General features: G+C 38.2%; 1 protein-coding gene across 2 annotated transcripts in view; it reads left to right on the top strand.

The window, feature by feature from the left end:
• nphp4 (nephronophthisis 4) overlaps positions 1-16,816 on the top strand; it is a 163,287-nt gene that overhangs the window by 100,242 nt on the left and 46,229 nt on the right. For both annotated transcript variants that reach the window (XM_040152451.1, XM_040152450.1), the window contains exons 13-15: positions 6,784-6,941; positions 9,485-9,676; positions 12,732-12,919. In XM_040152451.1, the coding sequence (XP_040008385.1) occupies positions 6,784-6,941; positions 9,485-9,676; positions 12,732-12,919 (538 nt within the window). The remainder of the gene's footprint in view (positions 1-6,783; positions 6,942-9,484; positions 9,677-12,731; positions 12,920-16,816) is intronic.

Raw genomic sequence — 16,816 nt, 5'->3', positions numbered from 1 at the left:
AGCAATTTGTGTGCAATATAATTTTTTATTGTTTGTCTAATGCACATGTACAAGGATGTAATGATGTAATGAGAACTTTTACTTTCTTAAAAATTAACACTTGAAATGATCAAGGTGGTTGCAGACGACAAGTTAATACAAAATGTAAACCAATTTTCTGACCTTGATGTGACATATAGTCCTGCCAGTGGTTTCACACTATTTCACTGATCTCCAAATGTTTGATTAGGAAGGAAATAGATGTAACACATTTGTTGTTAAAAGATACACACAATGAGTATTGTGTGAGTAACACTGAATGTAAACATAGATTTTGTTTGTTTACAATAAAACTCCATAGGGTGCCTGTAATATGGTACATTAAAGGTGCTATATATCTAAATTGTTTCTAACTTATTTTGGGCCATACTTTATATTATTATTATTATTATGTGTCCATATATCCAGCCATCCATCCACTTTCTGCTGGGTTGTGGTGGTGCGCTGGCTTAGCAAAGTAGCCCTGACATCCTTCTCCTTTCCACCAATTCCTCCTGGGGGTATACTAGGGTGTTCCCAGTCCAGATGGGGTATATAATCCCCAGGTTCTCATCCCAGTTGGCATTGCTGGAATACTCTCATCCTTATGCATCTTTATTAGAGTTCCATACCACCTCAGCTGGCACAATTCAATGCAAAGGAGCAGTGGTTCTGCTCCCTTCCAGATATCTCGCCGTGTCTTTAGGCAAGGCAAATTTATTTGTACAGCACATTTTAACAACAGGACAATTCAAAGGGCTTTACATGAAACGTAAAAGGCATCAAGACAAAATGTAAAAGCAACATAATACAAAAGACATTAAGACAGAAATTAAAAAGAGCTAAATAGAAAATAAAAAATAAGAAATACAAGAATAAAAGTTAGAATAAAATTAGTAATTATTTGATTTAATTAAAGGCAGTGGCAAAAAGAAAACTCTTCAGCCTTGATTTAAAAGAAATGAGATTTGCAACAGACGGGTAGTTCTCTGGGAGTTTGTTCCAGGTATGTGGAACATAAAAACTGAATGCTGTTTGTCCATGTTTAGTTTTGACTCGGGACAGAAAGCAGACCTGTACCAGATGACCTCTAAGGGTGAACACAGATACCCTGCGATGAAAACTAATTTCAGTTTCTTGTAACCGCATTATAATTATTTTGGTGATTACCCAAAACCCCTCACCAAAGGAAAGGATTTGAATGTAGATTGACAAGTAAATTTAGAGCTTCGCCTTCATTCTTAGCGCCTTCTTCACCATGACATTCTGGTCTGCACACACATTGGACACTGTCCAACTCAGCAGAGCGATTGCTTGAGGACCCATGATGAATTGGAGATTTGGACAGCTCCCTGTACTCTGGACTTCATGAGTCCATGAGTCTGGAATTAAAGGGATGTCTGAACATTTGAATTCAGCCTTTAACTTTAACTTTAAGTTTTCTAGGAATTTAGTTTTACTTACAGTAACTGTAATTCAGTCTTAGTGATTTGTACAGTAAATAGGAAAATACAAGGGGTGATTGATAAGTTTGTGTTCTAAGGGAAAAGGAGATGAGTTACAAAGCTCTCGCTACATGCATGTGCAGTTCAACTCTGAGTGATTATGCAGAAAGTTTGAAGTTAATATCTTTTATGGTATTTCCGTTTCGGCCAGAAACTTGCCCGAATTGAAAATTGCAAGTCAGCACTGTCTGCGAAAATGGACAACATCAGCCTTCGTGCAGTCATCCACTCCCACGGTCTCAAGGGCTTAACACCCAAGAAAGTTCACGAGGACATGGTGACAAAATAAGAGTAAGGCCCATCTTACAGCATGGTGAAGAAGTGGGCTGCTGAATTCAAACCTGGCGGAGAGACCCTGGAAGATGACCCCCGTTCTGGAGGGCCGGTCACCTTCACCACACCAGAGACTGCTGACATGATCCATGACATGATCTCAACAGGCTCCGTATGCTCCACAAGTGCTGGACTAAGTGTGTGAATGTAGGAGGGGACTATGTTGAAAAATAAATAAACTAGGTTTTCTAAAATTGACTCCTTCTACTTTAGGCCACGAAGTTATCAATCACCCCTAATCCAGTAAATCATTGTCTCATTCGTTCATGCTGTCATGGGTTTTTAAATTAGATATGTATTCTGGGCTTCTTTATAAGTTTTATTCATTCCCATTTGTTATCACGGTGAATTGTAGTTGCTGTTTCAGAGCTGTCCTGGCCAGTCTACCTGCTTTTACGCCTCAACAAAGCTGACTTTGCTCATATTCTAACTAGACAGCAGTAGCTTTAATGGGTTTCTCCCATAATCCATATAGCTTAAGCTGTGAATCATATTGCAGGAATAATCCAGGAACTGTGGATCAGGCTTACTGGAGATAACAATAGTCAGAGGCACAAAATGGCTAAAAAAAGGCACAATTCAATTTGGTTTTGAAAGACTGACTATTTCGTGATGTGGGAAAACTGTCAGAAAAACTATCTATTTTGTATATATCTATAACTACACTGGTTGTCCAAAGTTGAGAACATTATGTATTTTAGTATTTTTGGTTAAATTTCAAGCCACATGCTTTTTTTTATTTTAATATGACACACGTATAAGTGAAATGAGAAATGTGATTTTTTTTTTTTCTTTTTGATTTAGTTGGAATGACCCATATCTTAAAACATACCTATACTGTATGTACATAGCTGCTTATGTGTACTAATTGTTCGTGATTTATATCCATTTACGTGTATACCAAATCTAACTTTCTATATCTTGCAAAATACTGTCACGTTGTTTATTCCTTTAAGTTGGGATCAATTTGGTATATACAATATACGAATAATATACAATAATGGCTGACTTCAACAATCAAAATTAGAGAAATTGTAATCTGAAATTCAGAATCAACATTGACTACTGTAATGTCCTTGTTTATTTGCAACACTACTTAGAAAGCCATAGATTATTTAATTTTTTACGATTTAGCCTGGAATTACTAGTAAATTTAATAAAAATCTTAATTGATGTTAATACACTGTGTTATTTTTATAAAGGATAACATTAATATTTTTAGTAGGCTTAATGCCACTTTTTATCCCTCTTGTTGGGCGAGAGGAGAAAATGCTGAACTGTTATTTAGAAATTAAAAGCTATTTAGATATCACTTTGTGGCAATTGTGGCATAGTGGTAAATGCTAAAAAATAGTGTAAGAGTACTGTACAAATACAGAAGAGTCATAAAATAAACTGACTCATTCATATCATTCACACAGTAATATTATCTAAAGTTTGCTAACATTAGCCACCATAAGATACCGGTGATACCAGAACAAGTAAGGCTTTAGCTGCAAAACCCCTGAGTATGTGGGTGTGTTTTATTGCTTATGAATTCAACTTTTCATTTGTAAACAAATTAATGTGGTGTTTCTTCTTTCAGACCTTACTTAAACTCTCTTTAAGATTCATTTCTTGACACTGTTTTAAACATTTTCTACTGAATTCGGGTGACCATTGCTTTGCTGTGGCTGCATTTTTCATATTCTGCGGCTGATATTGTAGAACGCCCTTCTTCAAATTGTTGCATCAAACAGTGTATAATTAAAGTCATGGATAGGAATGATACATTATATCCTTGGTTGGTTTTACAGTTATGGTACTATCAGTGAGTTTCTGTGACATTTTCTTTGCATATATTGAGTCATTATATCAGTTTGCAGAATTTATTGTTGAAAAATCCCTTTGTCCTTGTCTATGACCTGAACACACCTGCCTATAAAAAGCATTTACTCATATGTCATTTCACAGCATAAGCTTGGTGGCAGCAGAGCAATTACTTTGAGCCCTTTAAACTTGCTAAGGCTTCTACACCATGCATTGGAATCCTCTTAGGTTATTATATCACAGGCTGTTTAATCAGAGGAGGAATATGGATGAGTATGTTGTATCTATGTACCACATTGGCTTTGGTTGAGGTTATTACCAGCATGTTTGATGGAAAGCTCAATAGTGTACAGCAATGCATGTCCTCTGATAGGCCAGCTGAACCGTTCACATGTATCAAAGACCAGAAGAAAATACTTGACTAGAAACTGACACCATTAGCACTCACTCCTTAGCTAATTATCTGTGTTAATTACCACCAGCTATGGGTCAGTTAATGACAATGAAGAGGGGATTAATGTTTGCCACAAAACATTTGGAAATGTTAAAAGCAAAAATTAGAAAACAAAAGCAAAAATGGATAACAAGAAATTATATTGTTAAACACAAGAATGTCTGTAACTGAATTGCACATTAAATGCAAGACTGCCATTAAGTCAAAACATAAACAATAAGTTGTTGCCGTTTAACTTATCATTTAGAATTGGAGTTGTTAATACGGTCCTGTTGGATTTTATCCAAATTAAAATGAGAAATTGACTGTCAATGGCCCATTGGTTAAATTAACAGTTACCACAGTTCTTAAAGTGGTCTCAGCCACCGATGACTGGTGTCGACTGGTGTTGCCATCCCTGCAAACAATGCAATCACAGTCCAGACTTTTCTCGTTTGTGGTTCCCCTATGGTGGAAGAGCTACCGAATGTTATCAGAGCAGGGGCGTCCCTCTCTATCTTAGAGTATTTCTTGAAGACTCATCTCTTCCGAGAACACCTCCTATCCTAACACCTCTAACACCCTAACATGCCAGACTAGCACTTACTTTACACTTTCAGTGCACTTCTTTACCTGATCTCCTTGGACTTTGTCTTATTGAACAGTTTTAGCACTTAGTACATACTTTAAGGTCCCATACTCTACTGAAGCTTTAGTGTTTACCCCAACTTGGAAGTCGCTTTGGATAGAAGTGTCTGCCAAATGAGTAACTGTAAATGTAAATGTAAATGTAAGTACTGAGAGATGGACTAACAAATTGTTGGTTTTGGTATTTTTGTGGGATTTGTAAACAAACAATATAGAATGAAGTGAGCAGTTTCACAACTTTTAGATGTATATTTGCAGGAACTCCTGCTCTGTGTTAAAGCCTGATTTGGTCATTAGGTAGAGATTCAGTGAGAGTAGGTCACTGGATTTTTCAAAGTTGGCTACTTGCAATGAATCCAGTGTTGTATAGAAAATTGCATACCTTGCATTCTATATTCCAAAGGTTATACTGTCTGAGCTGATTCATCTCCTTACAATCTATCACAGGTATTCTGCTCTTCGATAGCTTGAGAAATTGCATTGGCACACCTTACCACTTTCTCTTGGTGATGTATTGTCTCCATGTCAACTTTATTTATGGAGTATTTTCAACTCATAGGTGTGTTGTACAGTAGAGACCTTTGCAGAAAACAAGGGACACTAAAGCAGATAAAATCCAGTGTAGTAAAACACTAGCGATAAAACAGTACAACACAAAAGAAAAAACGCATCCAGGTGGATGTCAAATCTGTCACATTCAAACCAACACACTGTAAGTAATGATTTTGTAATTGGCAAGGCAGCTTTTAGGGAGTGATTGATAAGATGAAGTCATACCTTCTGCCTCAGATGTCGCCTCGTTTTCCACACGTCATATGGAATAAGAATAGCAGAGCACAATTTCTGAGATAAACATGCCCTGTTTATCCTTGGCTACTAAACATGTCAATTTACAGAATTTAGTTCCAAATAATTTATAATCCAGAAAAGCTGTTTCCTGCAGCTTTGAAAAATAAATCATATCCTCAAAAATGCTAAGATAATGCTCCAATACTGAGTAGACCATTGACAGGAGAGTATTGGTGCTTAAACTTGGGTTTGTATAATGATGGATAAGGCTATTTAATGCCTTGTAACTGACAGATGGGCCTTTAGAAGCACTGCAGACATTCACAAGACTCAAATAACCTAAAACAGGCTAAGCTCTTTATGTCTTCTGTGACATATGGCTCCTTTGTATTGAAGACCATTATTTCTACAATAACTGTGGGGTTGGAGGAGTCAAAGTATTAAGCCATTTCGAGAATCAGTTCTGACAAATCCACTACTAGCCTTTTCTCTTAGTGCCACATTGCTTTGATCCAAGCCTCCATAACACAGTTTTATTTTTCATGTAATTTCCATGCATCCAGCTGCCAATTATTTTTAGTGAAGTCCTTTTTTGGACTCCTGTTTGCCTGTAACTGTAATAAAATGCAGTCATTTCTTGTTCTTGGACTTGCCTTTGACCACACTTCTGTGCAATGAACTTGTAACGTAATAGAGGCATTGGCTTTACGTGAATCTGTATGATGCTTATGATGCTTATGAATATAAACTCAGTGGGCAGGTAGGAAGTCTTCCAAGTGACTTCTGGTGTAAAAAAAACAACAGAACATGGGTGTAGAGTAACAAAAACCTTGATGTATTCATATTGCAGCAATACTACTGGTTAAAACAGAAATCTAGTTGTATAAACTGTTTATATCAGCCTCTAATGGCAGCACTGACAGCACTCCAGATGGTGATGATGAAGAAATCCTGCACCATCTTTGATTTTGGATGGTTTGTATTAACTTAAATCAAACAGACCTCTTGTCAGTGTTATTTTTTTTTTGGGTTACATTTTAGTTTACTATGTGCATTTCACACACCGTCAATTGAAACATCAGCCTGAACTCCAGAAACCTTCACTTGAGCTTTCCTGACCTCTTAAAAAAAACCATCCATCTGTATTGTTCAAATTTATTTTTTTAAGCGGTTTTCAAATTGCGTCTTCTCATTTTTCCACTACTGACTGATCATTTCCTTCTTCTGTATCATCCCATTTTGTTCTAGGCCTGCTCAGCTGTCAGCAACATTGCCCACCTGGAAATGGACCTTCAGCGGGAAGGGGATGTGTCACCTTCAGCTCAGAATGAAGGAGACCAACTTCAGGAGCTGCCCTTCACCCCTGTCCACGCCCCTGTCATTACTCTGGGGATGAATGTGTCTAGGTGAGCCCTTCCTATCGTCTCCTTCAGATATGGGCAATGATCTGTCCTGAAAAATCAAGAAGTTTTAGTGCTGTACAAAGCTTCCATGACAGTTTTCACCGAAGCTGCTATGAACAAATATGATCAGCTTAAAAAGCAAAAAACAAAAAACCTTGAAGTGTCTGAAACCAAAAAAGGTTTTTTTAAACATGCAGTGATGGCTGCCTGGACACAGTTATCATAATAAAATGATAACAAATAATACAATAAATAGATAGCCAAATGGCAAAAGGCATAAGCAATGGCTTTTATTTTATCTTATTGTGTTTAAAAACATTACTTGTAAATGGACTTTACTCTGGGTAGCACAGGACTGCCTTCATAAAACATGCTGGACATTATTTCCTTAAACATATAATTCTGTGACATTCTTTTTCGTGCCCTCCTGTTTGCCTCTGAATAATCATTACTCATGTTAAGGTTAGTATTTGCATAAACTAAACTAAATCCAGTGTCTGGGACTATTCTCCTCTCTGACACCAAACTACCCCTGATCCCATATGAGGAGAAAGGAAAATACCACTGTATGTATGTTGGTGTTGGCATCAGCTGTTTAATTTGAATTGCAGTAAAGAGGCCAGCTGTTGTGAAGCCTTAAGCACTGGCCAGTATAACGATCGATGATGATGGTTAACCCTGAAAATCCATTAGCTGAATACTGACTTGAGTGGAATTGAATTGTTTGTGAATTCAGTTTAAAAGGGACCCTCTAGTACATTTCAGACTTATATGTCCTACTTTTTCTTGGTCATAATTGTATTTTCTATGATCAGTACCTCACTACACTTTCTGGTTTGATTAAACTCTCCATTGCAGCATGCAAGGGTGACCTGAGTGTTACTCGTGTTTCATAGGAGACGTTATTGAATGAAGTCACTTTAAACATCCTTTCTACTTGTTACTGTTTTATCTGGCACTGTATCTTAATGTGAACACTAGTACAGTCCTTCAATACCACAATAGGTCACTGTCTTGCTATCAACAGAGGCATATCGATTTGCTCACTAATTGGCAGCATGTGCGCACTGGATAGTATAGCAGTGTTGTCAGTAAGTAGGAGCATTCAGCTCAGAGCCAATTTAAAGAAATCGTTTTTTCAGCCTTTACATCCCAATTTGGATAATGGTTTCAGCATTGTCTGTTAGTGTGAAAATTCATTATTAAATCCAGCTGTAAGGGAGAGGTTTTGGATTTGATTTGGTGGAGCAGATTGCAGTGAAATGAGCTCACAGTTTACATGCAGCTAATAATAGAGATTGGAGAGGATATCATAATGGCAGCGGTAATGCAGCCAGGTCTTTCGAGGTGTGACACCGAAAGAAAATGTACAACGTGCAAATAATGGGCACAGTAACTCAGAAACAAGGCATTGCATTAGTACAGAGAGTCTAAAAATAAGCAGCTGGCATCGAAACAGTTTCCCAATCCCAGAGTTTGGATCCAGACACAATGCTGTTCCGTTCAGTGGCCTGAAACATCTCCGCCTCTTCACTAAGAGCCAAAACATCTTTTTGACTTTTTTTGTGTGGAATGACCCACTTCTTTGAGAAGAACAATGAAGTCTAAAGAAGTTTAATTGAAGTTGCTGTGCATATCTGATCTGGCCCCTTTTGAAAAAAAAATGATGGCTTGAATATTAATCTACTGGGGCTAAATTAAGATATGACTCTGAGCGATTGGGAAAAGAGGGAAAGCATGAAATTGACACAGCCACAGAGCAAAACCCAATTGACTGTCTTCTTTACTGTTTTTGCCTTAAGTACCTTGGTCAAGGCTTCATTCTTTCACAAATCTGATGCTGTGGGCTCAACTGTTTACCAACTGGACACGGGCAACATTACTGTTATGATAAGCCCAAACATTGTTTTTCTGTGCATGCACTTCAGCCAGCCATCTGTGCACTGTGTTTATAATACCCACAGTGTCTGGTGTCAGTGTTGAAAGTATAAGTTATGAATGTTACCATAGTTGCGGAAAAACAGGTGGCCACTATGATTAGAGATAAATGCCAATTATACTAGAAAATCCTGTGGGAGCACTTTGGCACCCCTTCTCTCACCCCTGTTAGTGTTCTTGTGGTGCTGCTGTGTGACGGATATTGCTATCAAAAATCCTCATGCTGTTTAATCATTGTTTCACCTAATTTTTGTGAAGTCCAGCCGGATATTGAACTTCAGGTTCAGTTTAACAGGATGAAGTGAATTGAGTTTATCACCCAAAAGTTAAACATCTTGAGTCAGAATGGAACTGATCCAAGATAAACAGCAATCGGTATAGAATGTTAAAACAGCATAGTGTTCCACTCACATCCAAACATTGTTTCTGCCTTATTTACAACCACAAATCACCCAAGCGAGGCCAGTGCAGAAGGGACTAAACACATTACCTCCTGCTGCCCTTAAAGCTTCAGAAACAGAATTCACTGAAGTCTTTTCAGCTTGGCGAATGATTGACATGCACTCATGAATCAGGAACTTTTCTCTAATTTAACCCTTCTCCTGCAGTTCCTCCTCAGTCAGCTCCAGGAGCTCACTCGCCCACCTCTATGCTGCTGGCTTCCCTGAGATTGTGGACTGTAGTGGGCAGGTGGCGGAAGTCCTGGATCCCACAGAGCCGGTGCCCTTTGACCCCCAACGTGAAGGGACAGACCTTCTACAAGGCAACCTGCTGGTGTTCCAGTTTCTGGCGTTTACCAGGTGAGGCCTGCAGTGCTGGGTCACGCGAGGCTGCAGTATAACTATTGACCAAGAGCAGCAGTTCATGTCGTGATATTGTGCACATTGTATTTGCCGTTGTCTTAAAGATCAGTATAAATGTGGTCTGTATGCTGTGACATATTACATGTGATTATTTGGTTCTCGGTTTTTACCCTAAATAGAATTATTCATGTTTCAAGAAAAGTCACAATGGTTGTGTTGTAAGTGTAAGAGAGCAGTGATTGACTTACAACATCTTACTGTAAACTTTTATTGACTTTTATCCAAGCCACTCGCCATTTAACTGTGTACAGGAATAGGTACATACTTTATGCATTTTTTTTGACTGCCAAGGAAAGCGCCTACGCAGCCTTTTTTTTTTTTCGTCTTGTACTGCAGGCAAGATTTCAATCCACTTAAACCAGGCATAAAGTCCTGCCACTCATCCTTTACTCTCATGTCAAGTACATACCCATACTGTACGCACCACACACACGTACACTCACAATTTCAGAATAACACATAAACACATTTCACGTCAGTGGCCCGTCACAAAAACCCTGGAGCCAGCATCCCCTCTGTCAGGGGCTGACAGTGGAGGGGAGCTCCTGATGGATGGGCACAAAACACACCACTCTTTGTGTCCTTCTGTCGTGTCATCAGCACTGTCAGCATCTTGATAACCTCAGTTCACATATGTCATGTTCATCATAGACTTGCCACCATGCTGCCATTTCCTGTGCACCAACCTCAGCTCTCTTTATTTACTTGCTGTTAGGTACATGTGATGCATAACGCTTCTCTCAGTGCTACAGGTTAATAGATAGATCTCCTTTCAATTTAGAATGAATATGTGTAGATCAAAATGTTAGGATCTTCCTATGTGGTAATAGATGCCATTAATTTCATTTAGATTCACCTCAAGGTGCTCTAAACTTTGGAGATGGGGAACTTATAGCAGATTTATTTTCGTTAAATGTCCAGAAACAGGACGGTATTTAATATTTTACATGATTCCTTGTTATTGTGTAACATGGCTGAAAACTCTTCGCCTTTTTGTCAAAATATGCAGTTTTTTCCCCACTTACTGGCAGTGTATGTTGCAGCCTTTAAAATCAGAGAAACAAAAATCAGACACACAAAAGTGTTGTGTTACCTTTGCTGCCTAAATTGCAGCAACAGCACGACTAAACTGAACTGAACTTGTTAGTTCAGCTAAAACATCTTGTTGAAATTTGAGCCTCTTAAAGGATCATTCTGGTTCTCCGTGAAGAAGTCCGACAGAGCAAGGAACATGAGCAGTCAGAAAGGTTTTAAACAAAACCGCAAGTCACCCAAATTATGAACTAAACTGTCAGATGTAAACTTCCATCACAGTTAATGCACTGACTTCCTGATTCAGCTTTAAACTGCCATACTGCTGTAGCTGTGAGTGCAGACATCATGCAAAAAACGCTCATTTTTCCGCACCTAGATTGAGCAGAGAGGTCAGCAATGACATGTTTCCTACCTCCAGCTTTCCCCAGCAAAGCATTCCTATCCTGTTTTTTCCAAAGAGGCTGACAATTAAATTTGCAGCAGTATTTTCATTTAGACACAATGGAACAAAACATATTTTAATATCGGAAAGTTTGGATGTTTAAATCTTGTTTGATTCCTTTGGTTCTTTTTCACGGCCACCTTAAGGCACTCTGGAGTGCAACCTGAAAGTACACACTTGAACATAAACTGCGTATCTTTGTGGCTCGCTGTAGTGTGCGGTGGGGGTTACCTCATAATTATGACAAACAGGTATGGCAGGCAAGGGTTTATTCAGCAGTAGCATTAGCACATAGGCAAGCGGGGAGCCTGTGGATAGGCAGTGTAATTTCTACCTCTCACCTGGGCGCCATAATTATCAATCTTGTCTGTTTACTAAATGAATATTAATGCCGGCTCCTTTGTGAAGATGGAGCATGGCAGCATCTTTAATAGTGGAATATCGGAGTGTGTGATTGACTGGGGGGGCGGGGGGTGGGGGTCACACACCGCTCTTATAAGATTTCACTTTAAAATCTCCAGCTCTGATGGCCTGTCTGTGGACGTGGGGAGCCTCCCAGCACTCCCTGCTTGTTTTCAAATGCCTTTTCTTTTGTCCTCATTATCGAATACCAGATGACTGATTGCCTATCTATTCATCAGACAGGAACAGAAAGTGGCTCATCCTGAAAGTCACTCTTTATTTAACGTGTTCGGTGCAAATGTTGTAAGTGCTTGCAGGCTTACTGGGACTTTTTGTTGTCCATCCGCAGTTTGAAGTGCGTATTTAGATTTGTCAAGTGTGTGTGAAGTCACACTCAGAGGGAGGTGTTTGTGTGAAAAGGAATACACAACACCAACAGGTTCTCGTAGTCACAGGGACTTCTTTTCTGCATAGGAGTCATAGTAAACAAAAACAAAAAAACAAAAAAACATTGTATTAACAGATAACCAAGAATTTATACTTTTTTTAACATAAAAAGACAAGATTTTCTGTCTTCGACAGATCTAATAAAACATTTTCATGCTGGCTTTAGTTTTGAAGAAAAAGCTAAGCAATCAACTTACCATGAATCAGTTGTAATGCTTAGTTTATACCTTCTCAATGAGCAGTACAATTATAGCCACATTTAAGGTGGGATTTACCTTTAAATTCTAATCCACGTTTTGATTATAGGGTTTTCACTTTTAAGTAACTGTAAAGCTGAATTACCTGCGCTGGTAGGATGTGAAAGAAATGCATATTTTATTTTTTACTTAACTGGAGTTGCCTAAGATATAAATCATTAACTAAAATGTGTTTTACTTTCCCAGGTTTTTAGTGACATTTTCAAACTTTAATTTTCAAATATGCATACTACTTCACTCCCAACATAGATTTTTACCAAACAAGTGTTTGCATTTAATTAATAATATCCAGGATAGTAAATCAATCACTTGTGCGTTTATTTACATTTAATATTGCTGTATTACTTTTAAATATTACACTGAGCGATCATTATTTTCTGAATAAACATTTACCTCTGTCTTTTGACAGAACACAAACGGCAGGTGTTGGTCCTGATTGGCCTGACAACATCTACTTCACCTTCCAGTTCTATCGCTTCCCCCCAGTCACATCGCAGCAGCTCAAACTACTGACCAGTGACAAGGTTCAGCACAAAACGAGCGATCCACTTCCCTGTGTCCTGGCCTCCATCAACAAAGATGGCACTGTCAACTCTGGTAAGGATCCACCTCTGCAAAAAAATAATACTGTTCATTTCCTCACTAAAATGGAAAGTCATGCCCTCCATCACCCCAGCAAATATATTTGGTGAATGGAACTGTCCTTTCTCAGGGCTTTTTTGGTACTCTGGTCCCAACAGTTTCCATTCCCTCTGAGCATTTTAAAGACAACGTGTGCAATTAAAGCGGTCCGTAAATTCTATGAATGAATGGTTTTTTCTATTACCCTTCCAACAGCCTTTGGCTTCCATCCATATTAGTATGGTATGAAACTGCAGTGACATGAAATTTGCTTAGAGATAGCCAATCTATGATAGTGAACAACATGTCTGGCTCTGTTATCAACGAATGGTCATACAGTTGAGAACATGAACTGACAAATACATGCAGTTTGGTGTTTTCATGTCCATGTCAGAAGGTGGGAAAATGCATGTATCTATATAATAACCTATTGCATGCTTTGGTAAATACCCACACTTGTTTTTAAGTTTTCATTACAAACAGTGTTAGAGTCGTATATCTCTTACAGATTCTGGATATTAGTCAGGCTGTGCTTTATATGACTGCTGTCCAGGTTAACATTGTACAATCAGTGCCTACAAACTCCAAGCTCGTTCCATGATGCTCCATGATGTTCTGTGATGCTGAGGCACTTCTCTTTCAATCAGCCGAGCGAGCACTGATTGATGTCAAGTCTATTCATGTAGTAACTAATGAAATGGAAGAGATATTAAAGCTTCTGACAGAGCGTGATACTGAACACACAAACAATCCCCCCCCACCCCGTTCCTACGCCTACCCATATTCTACATTCCCCAGACACACACTCTGGTCTAAATCCATCAATATTTCTCTGTCTGTCTCTGCATCTCTCTAAATCTATATCATCCAGTGTGCACTTCCACAAAGCCCTCCTACATTCAGACAGAGCCTTCCATATATTCTAAGGCTAAGACTCTTTCCACTTTCTTACTGACAGCTGCTGAACTTCTTATTCAGTGTTTCCCACAGGTTGAGAATTTACTTGTGGTAGTGGGTGGTATGTGATGTGACCGATGTGCATGCAGAGACTCCTGCAGTTTAGAGGGGGAGAGTGTAACCCAGATTATTTTCTGTAGCTACAATTTACAGATGTTCCCAGATGACCGGTAGACACTCGCTAGGCGGCTGTGCACAGAGAAGCCTCTAGTCCCCAATAAGTTAATGTAGTAAAATAAGGCATTCCAATGTAAGATTTACCTGAGATGAAACCAAGTGATTTTTATCTACCTAGGCGGGTCTTTAAAAGCTTAAACGCTAATTAAGTTCATTCATTGCTTGTCTTACTATTTAACCAGGTAGTTGTTTCTTCTGCTTTCAAAACCTGACTCATCAAAAACCCCATAAATACTGTTTACAAACAAATAAGAACTACCCTTTCTATAAATATGTTATTGTAGTTATTCATGAAATTGCTACTCAAAAAGATTAGCTAAACTGAGTGGATTCAGTGGAAATTGTGCCTTGGCATTAAATAAGTTTTTTTGTAATACCATTACTAGCAGATATGACATATTTAATCAGTTAAATATATCAGATTTCAAACAAAAGCTTCTCTGTGGTTGATTTTGTTGGAGAGATGCTAATGTTGTTTAATGTTACTGATGTTTACACAACAGAAAGAAGAAAACAAAAGGGAGAAAATGAATTAAAACTGAAATGAAAATTTATTTTACTTCTTATCTGTATGCAGTTACTTGCTAAGTAGAAAAAGGCAAAAGAAAAAACACCCAGGCAACGCTAAAAAAAATTCCTATGGCTTCTTTTAAAGACATCATGGACATGCTTTTGACATAATTTAAAGTGAAACTATGTAAAGTTTGAAAATATAACATATAAAAATAACAGTCTTCTTACAAATAATACTTTGATTTCATAACCAATAAAGTGAAACTTTGCTTAATTCAGGAGTTTTGTCACTGCAGCCTTACTTGGTTTGGTATGACCACTAGCTTATAGTGTTAGATGATGTAGGCAAATTTTAGATGGATGCTGTACAACTGACATTACTGTCATTTTGCTGACTTTATGTCACCTTTTAACCTGCCACAGATACAATCTGGGGGGTAAGGGTTTTATCATAAAAATGAGAAAAGAGACAAACACACTGAACTTCACCAGAAAAATATATATTTTGTAAACTTTTTGTAGTCTCATTCCACTTTTCAATGACAATGCATATGAAGCCAGTCTGCACCCTGTATCTTTTTTCATTTTCAAATTTCTAGTCTTCAGCCCCAACCGATACTCCCTCACCTGAGGACATTTACCAGACTTGGTGCTGCTCCCTCTGGAGCCACAAAAGGCTTTTTTCACATATGTAGTGGTTCTTCCCAAGACTTACAAACAGACTTTGATATGTAAAATGTATGGAACTCCCTTTTAATAGCATTCAATAGTCAATAATCAAAAGCTGTAGCTACATTGTATACTTTCACAACATTAAATCGACTGTTCCTCCTTCAAGAGCAGTGACAGTTCGCTGTCATTTTGGACTAGTTCGTCTGCTTGGCTGAGCTCAAGTTGCTGTACTTCAGTAGATTTTAGGTCATAATTTTGTTTTTGCCATTACATTGAAAATTGTCAATACTGCAAAGTTCTTCTGTTACAGATTTTAGGCCTTTCTTTTTCTTTGCTCAGAGCTATTTTGAAGGCGTGCTACCCACAAACAGGCAAAATTATATGCTTCTATAAATTCTATAGTATCGAGTTGATTGATTTTTTTTTTCCCCCTTTTATTAGTGGCTGTGCGTCCTCACACCCTGAGGCAGTTCTGTCTGCTACTGCCCATATGCTGCAATGCTGAGATAAGCTGTTGTTATTCAATGTGGCCTTGAGAAAATACTAGGCAGTCATGCTTTGTTTATGTTTTTGAATTCCAGGTAGTATTTTCCTCTGTGGTGTCCTGCACTCCTTATTCAGTCTTGTTGTCGTGTCTCAATCTGTGAAAAAGATTGCAGAGCCCTGTCTAACCCAGTGAGCCTCAACCACATGCTGTACTGTAGAATCTTTGGCATTTATTTTGACGGGGACACATTTCAATTCAGCTGTTGTGATGACTAGCCTCTGATGGTAGATTCCTTTAACAGAACAGGACACCTTGAAACTATATCTGAATGTCATCCTGTTGGTTGGACTTGATTCCAATCACCAGAAGTACTTATACACACTTTTTTACAGTTTATTTATTTATTGTTCTAGCCTTGAATGCTTAAACCACAGTAATAGGGCTGGGTTCTGATTGATGATTACATTTGGTTCTTCTTACAGGTTGACAAAATAACTTAATTTGCTCAACTCGATGGATAACAAACCTTTCGTTGAATCTTCTACTGTCCTTGCTCTTTTTTATTTCTGAAGAGTAATTTACAAAACACTCAGGTAACATTAGTGGGCCTCTCATTTTTAGCTGGAAATGCCTGTCCCTTGCAAAAGATGAAATGAAAAACATCACCTGTGGCTGGTTATAATAGCAGTAGCTAATTAATGTTAGCGCCATAAATTACAAATCAAACCTTTGGCTATTGTCTAGTTCCAAGATGGTGTTTGTACATAGTGAAAGATTCTTAGCTATGCTTGTGGCATGGCTCAAGGGATGGCAATGTCAGTGGGTCAGTCAGTCCGGGTCTTTGGTCCAGACTTTAATAACAACTTTTTTTAATGCATTGCCATGACTTCATTCTTTTTCCTGACTTTTCCTATTCACCATCAGTAGGTCAAAGTTTTCACTTATCCTATGAAATATCTCTCTACATATACTAGATGTATTGGTGGAACATTTTGTACATGTTCATGTTCCCCTCAGGATGAGCTGTAATAACTTTGGTGATCCCCATTGGTGACGTATTATCTAGG

This window comes from Xiphias gladius, chromosome 18 (genome assembly GCF_016859285.1).
Source record: "Xiphias gladius isolate SHS-SW01 ecotype Sanya breed wild chromosome 18, ASM1685928v1, whole genome shotgun sequence".
Lineage (NCBI taxonomy): Eukaryota > Metazoa > Chordata > Actinopteri > Istiophoriformes > Xiphiidae > Xiphias > Xiphias gladius.
The sequence above is the reverse complement of the archived record's forward strand: the minus strand, read 5'-3'. Positions and strand labels throughout refer to the sequence as shown.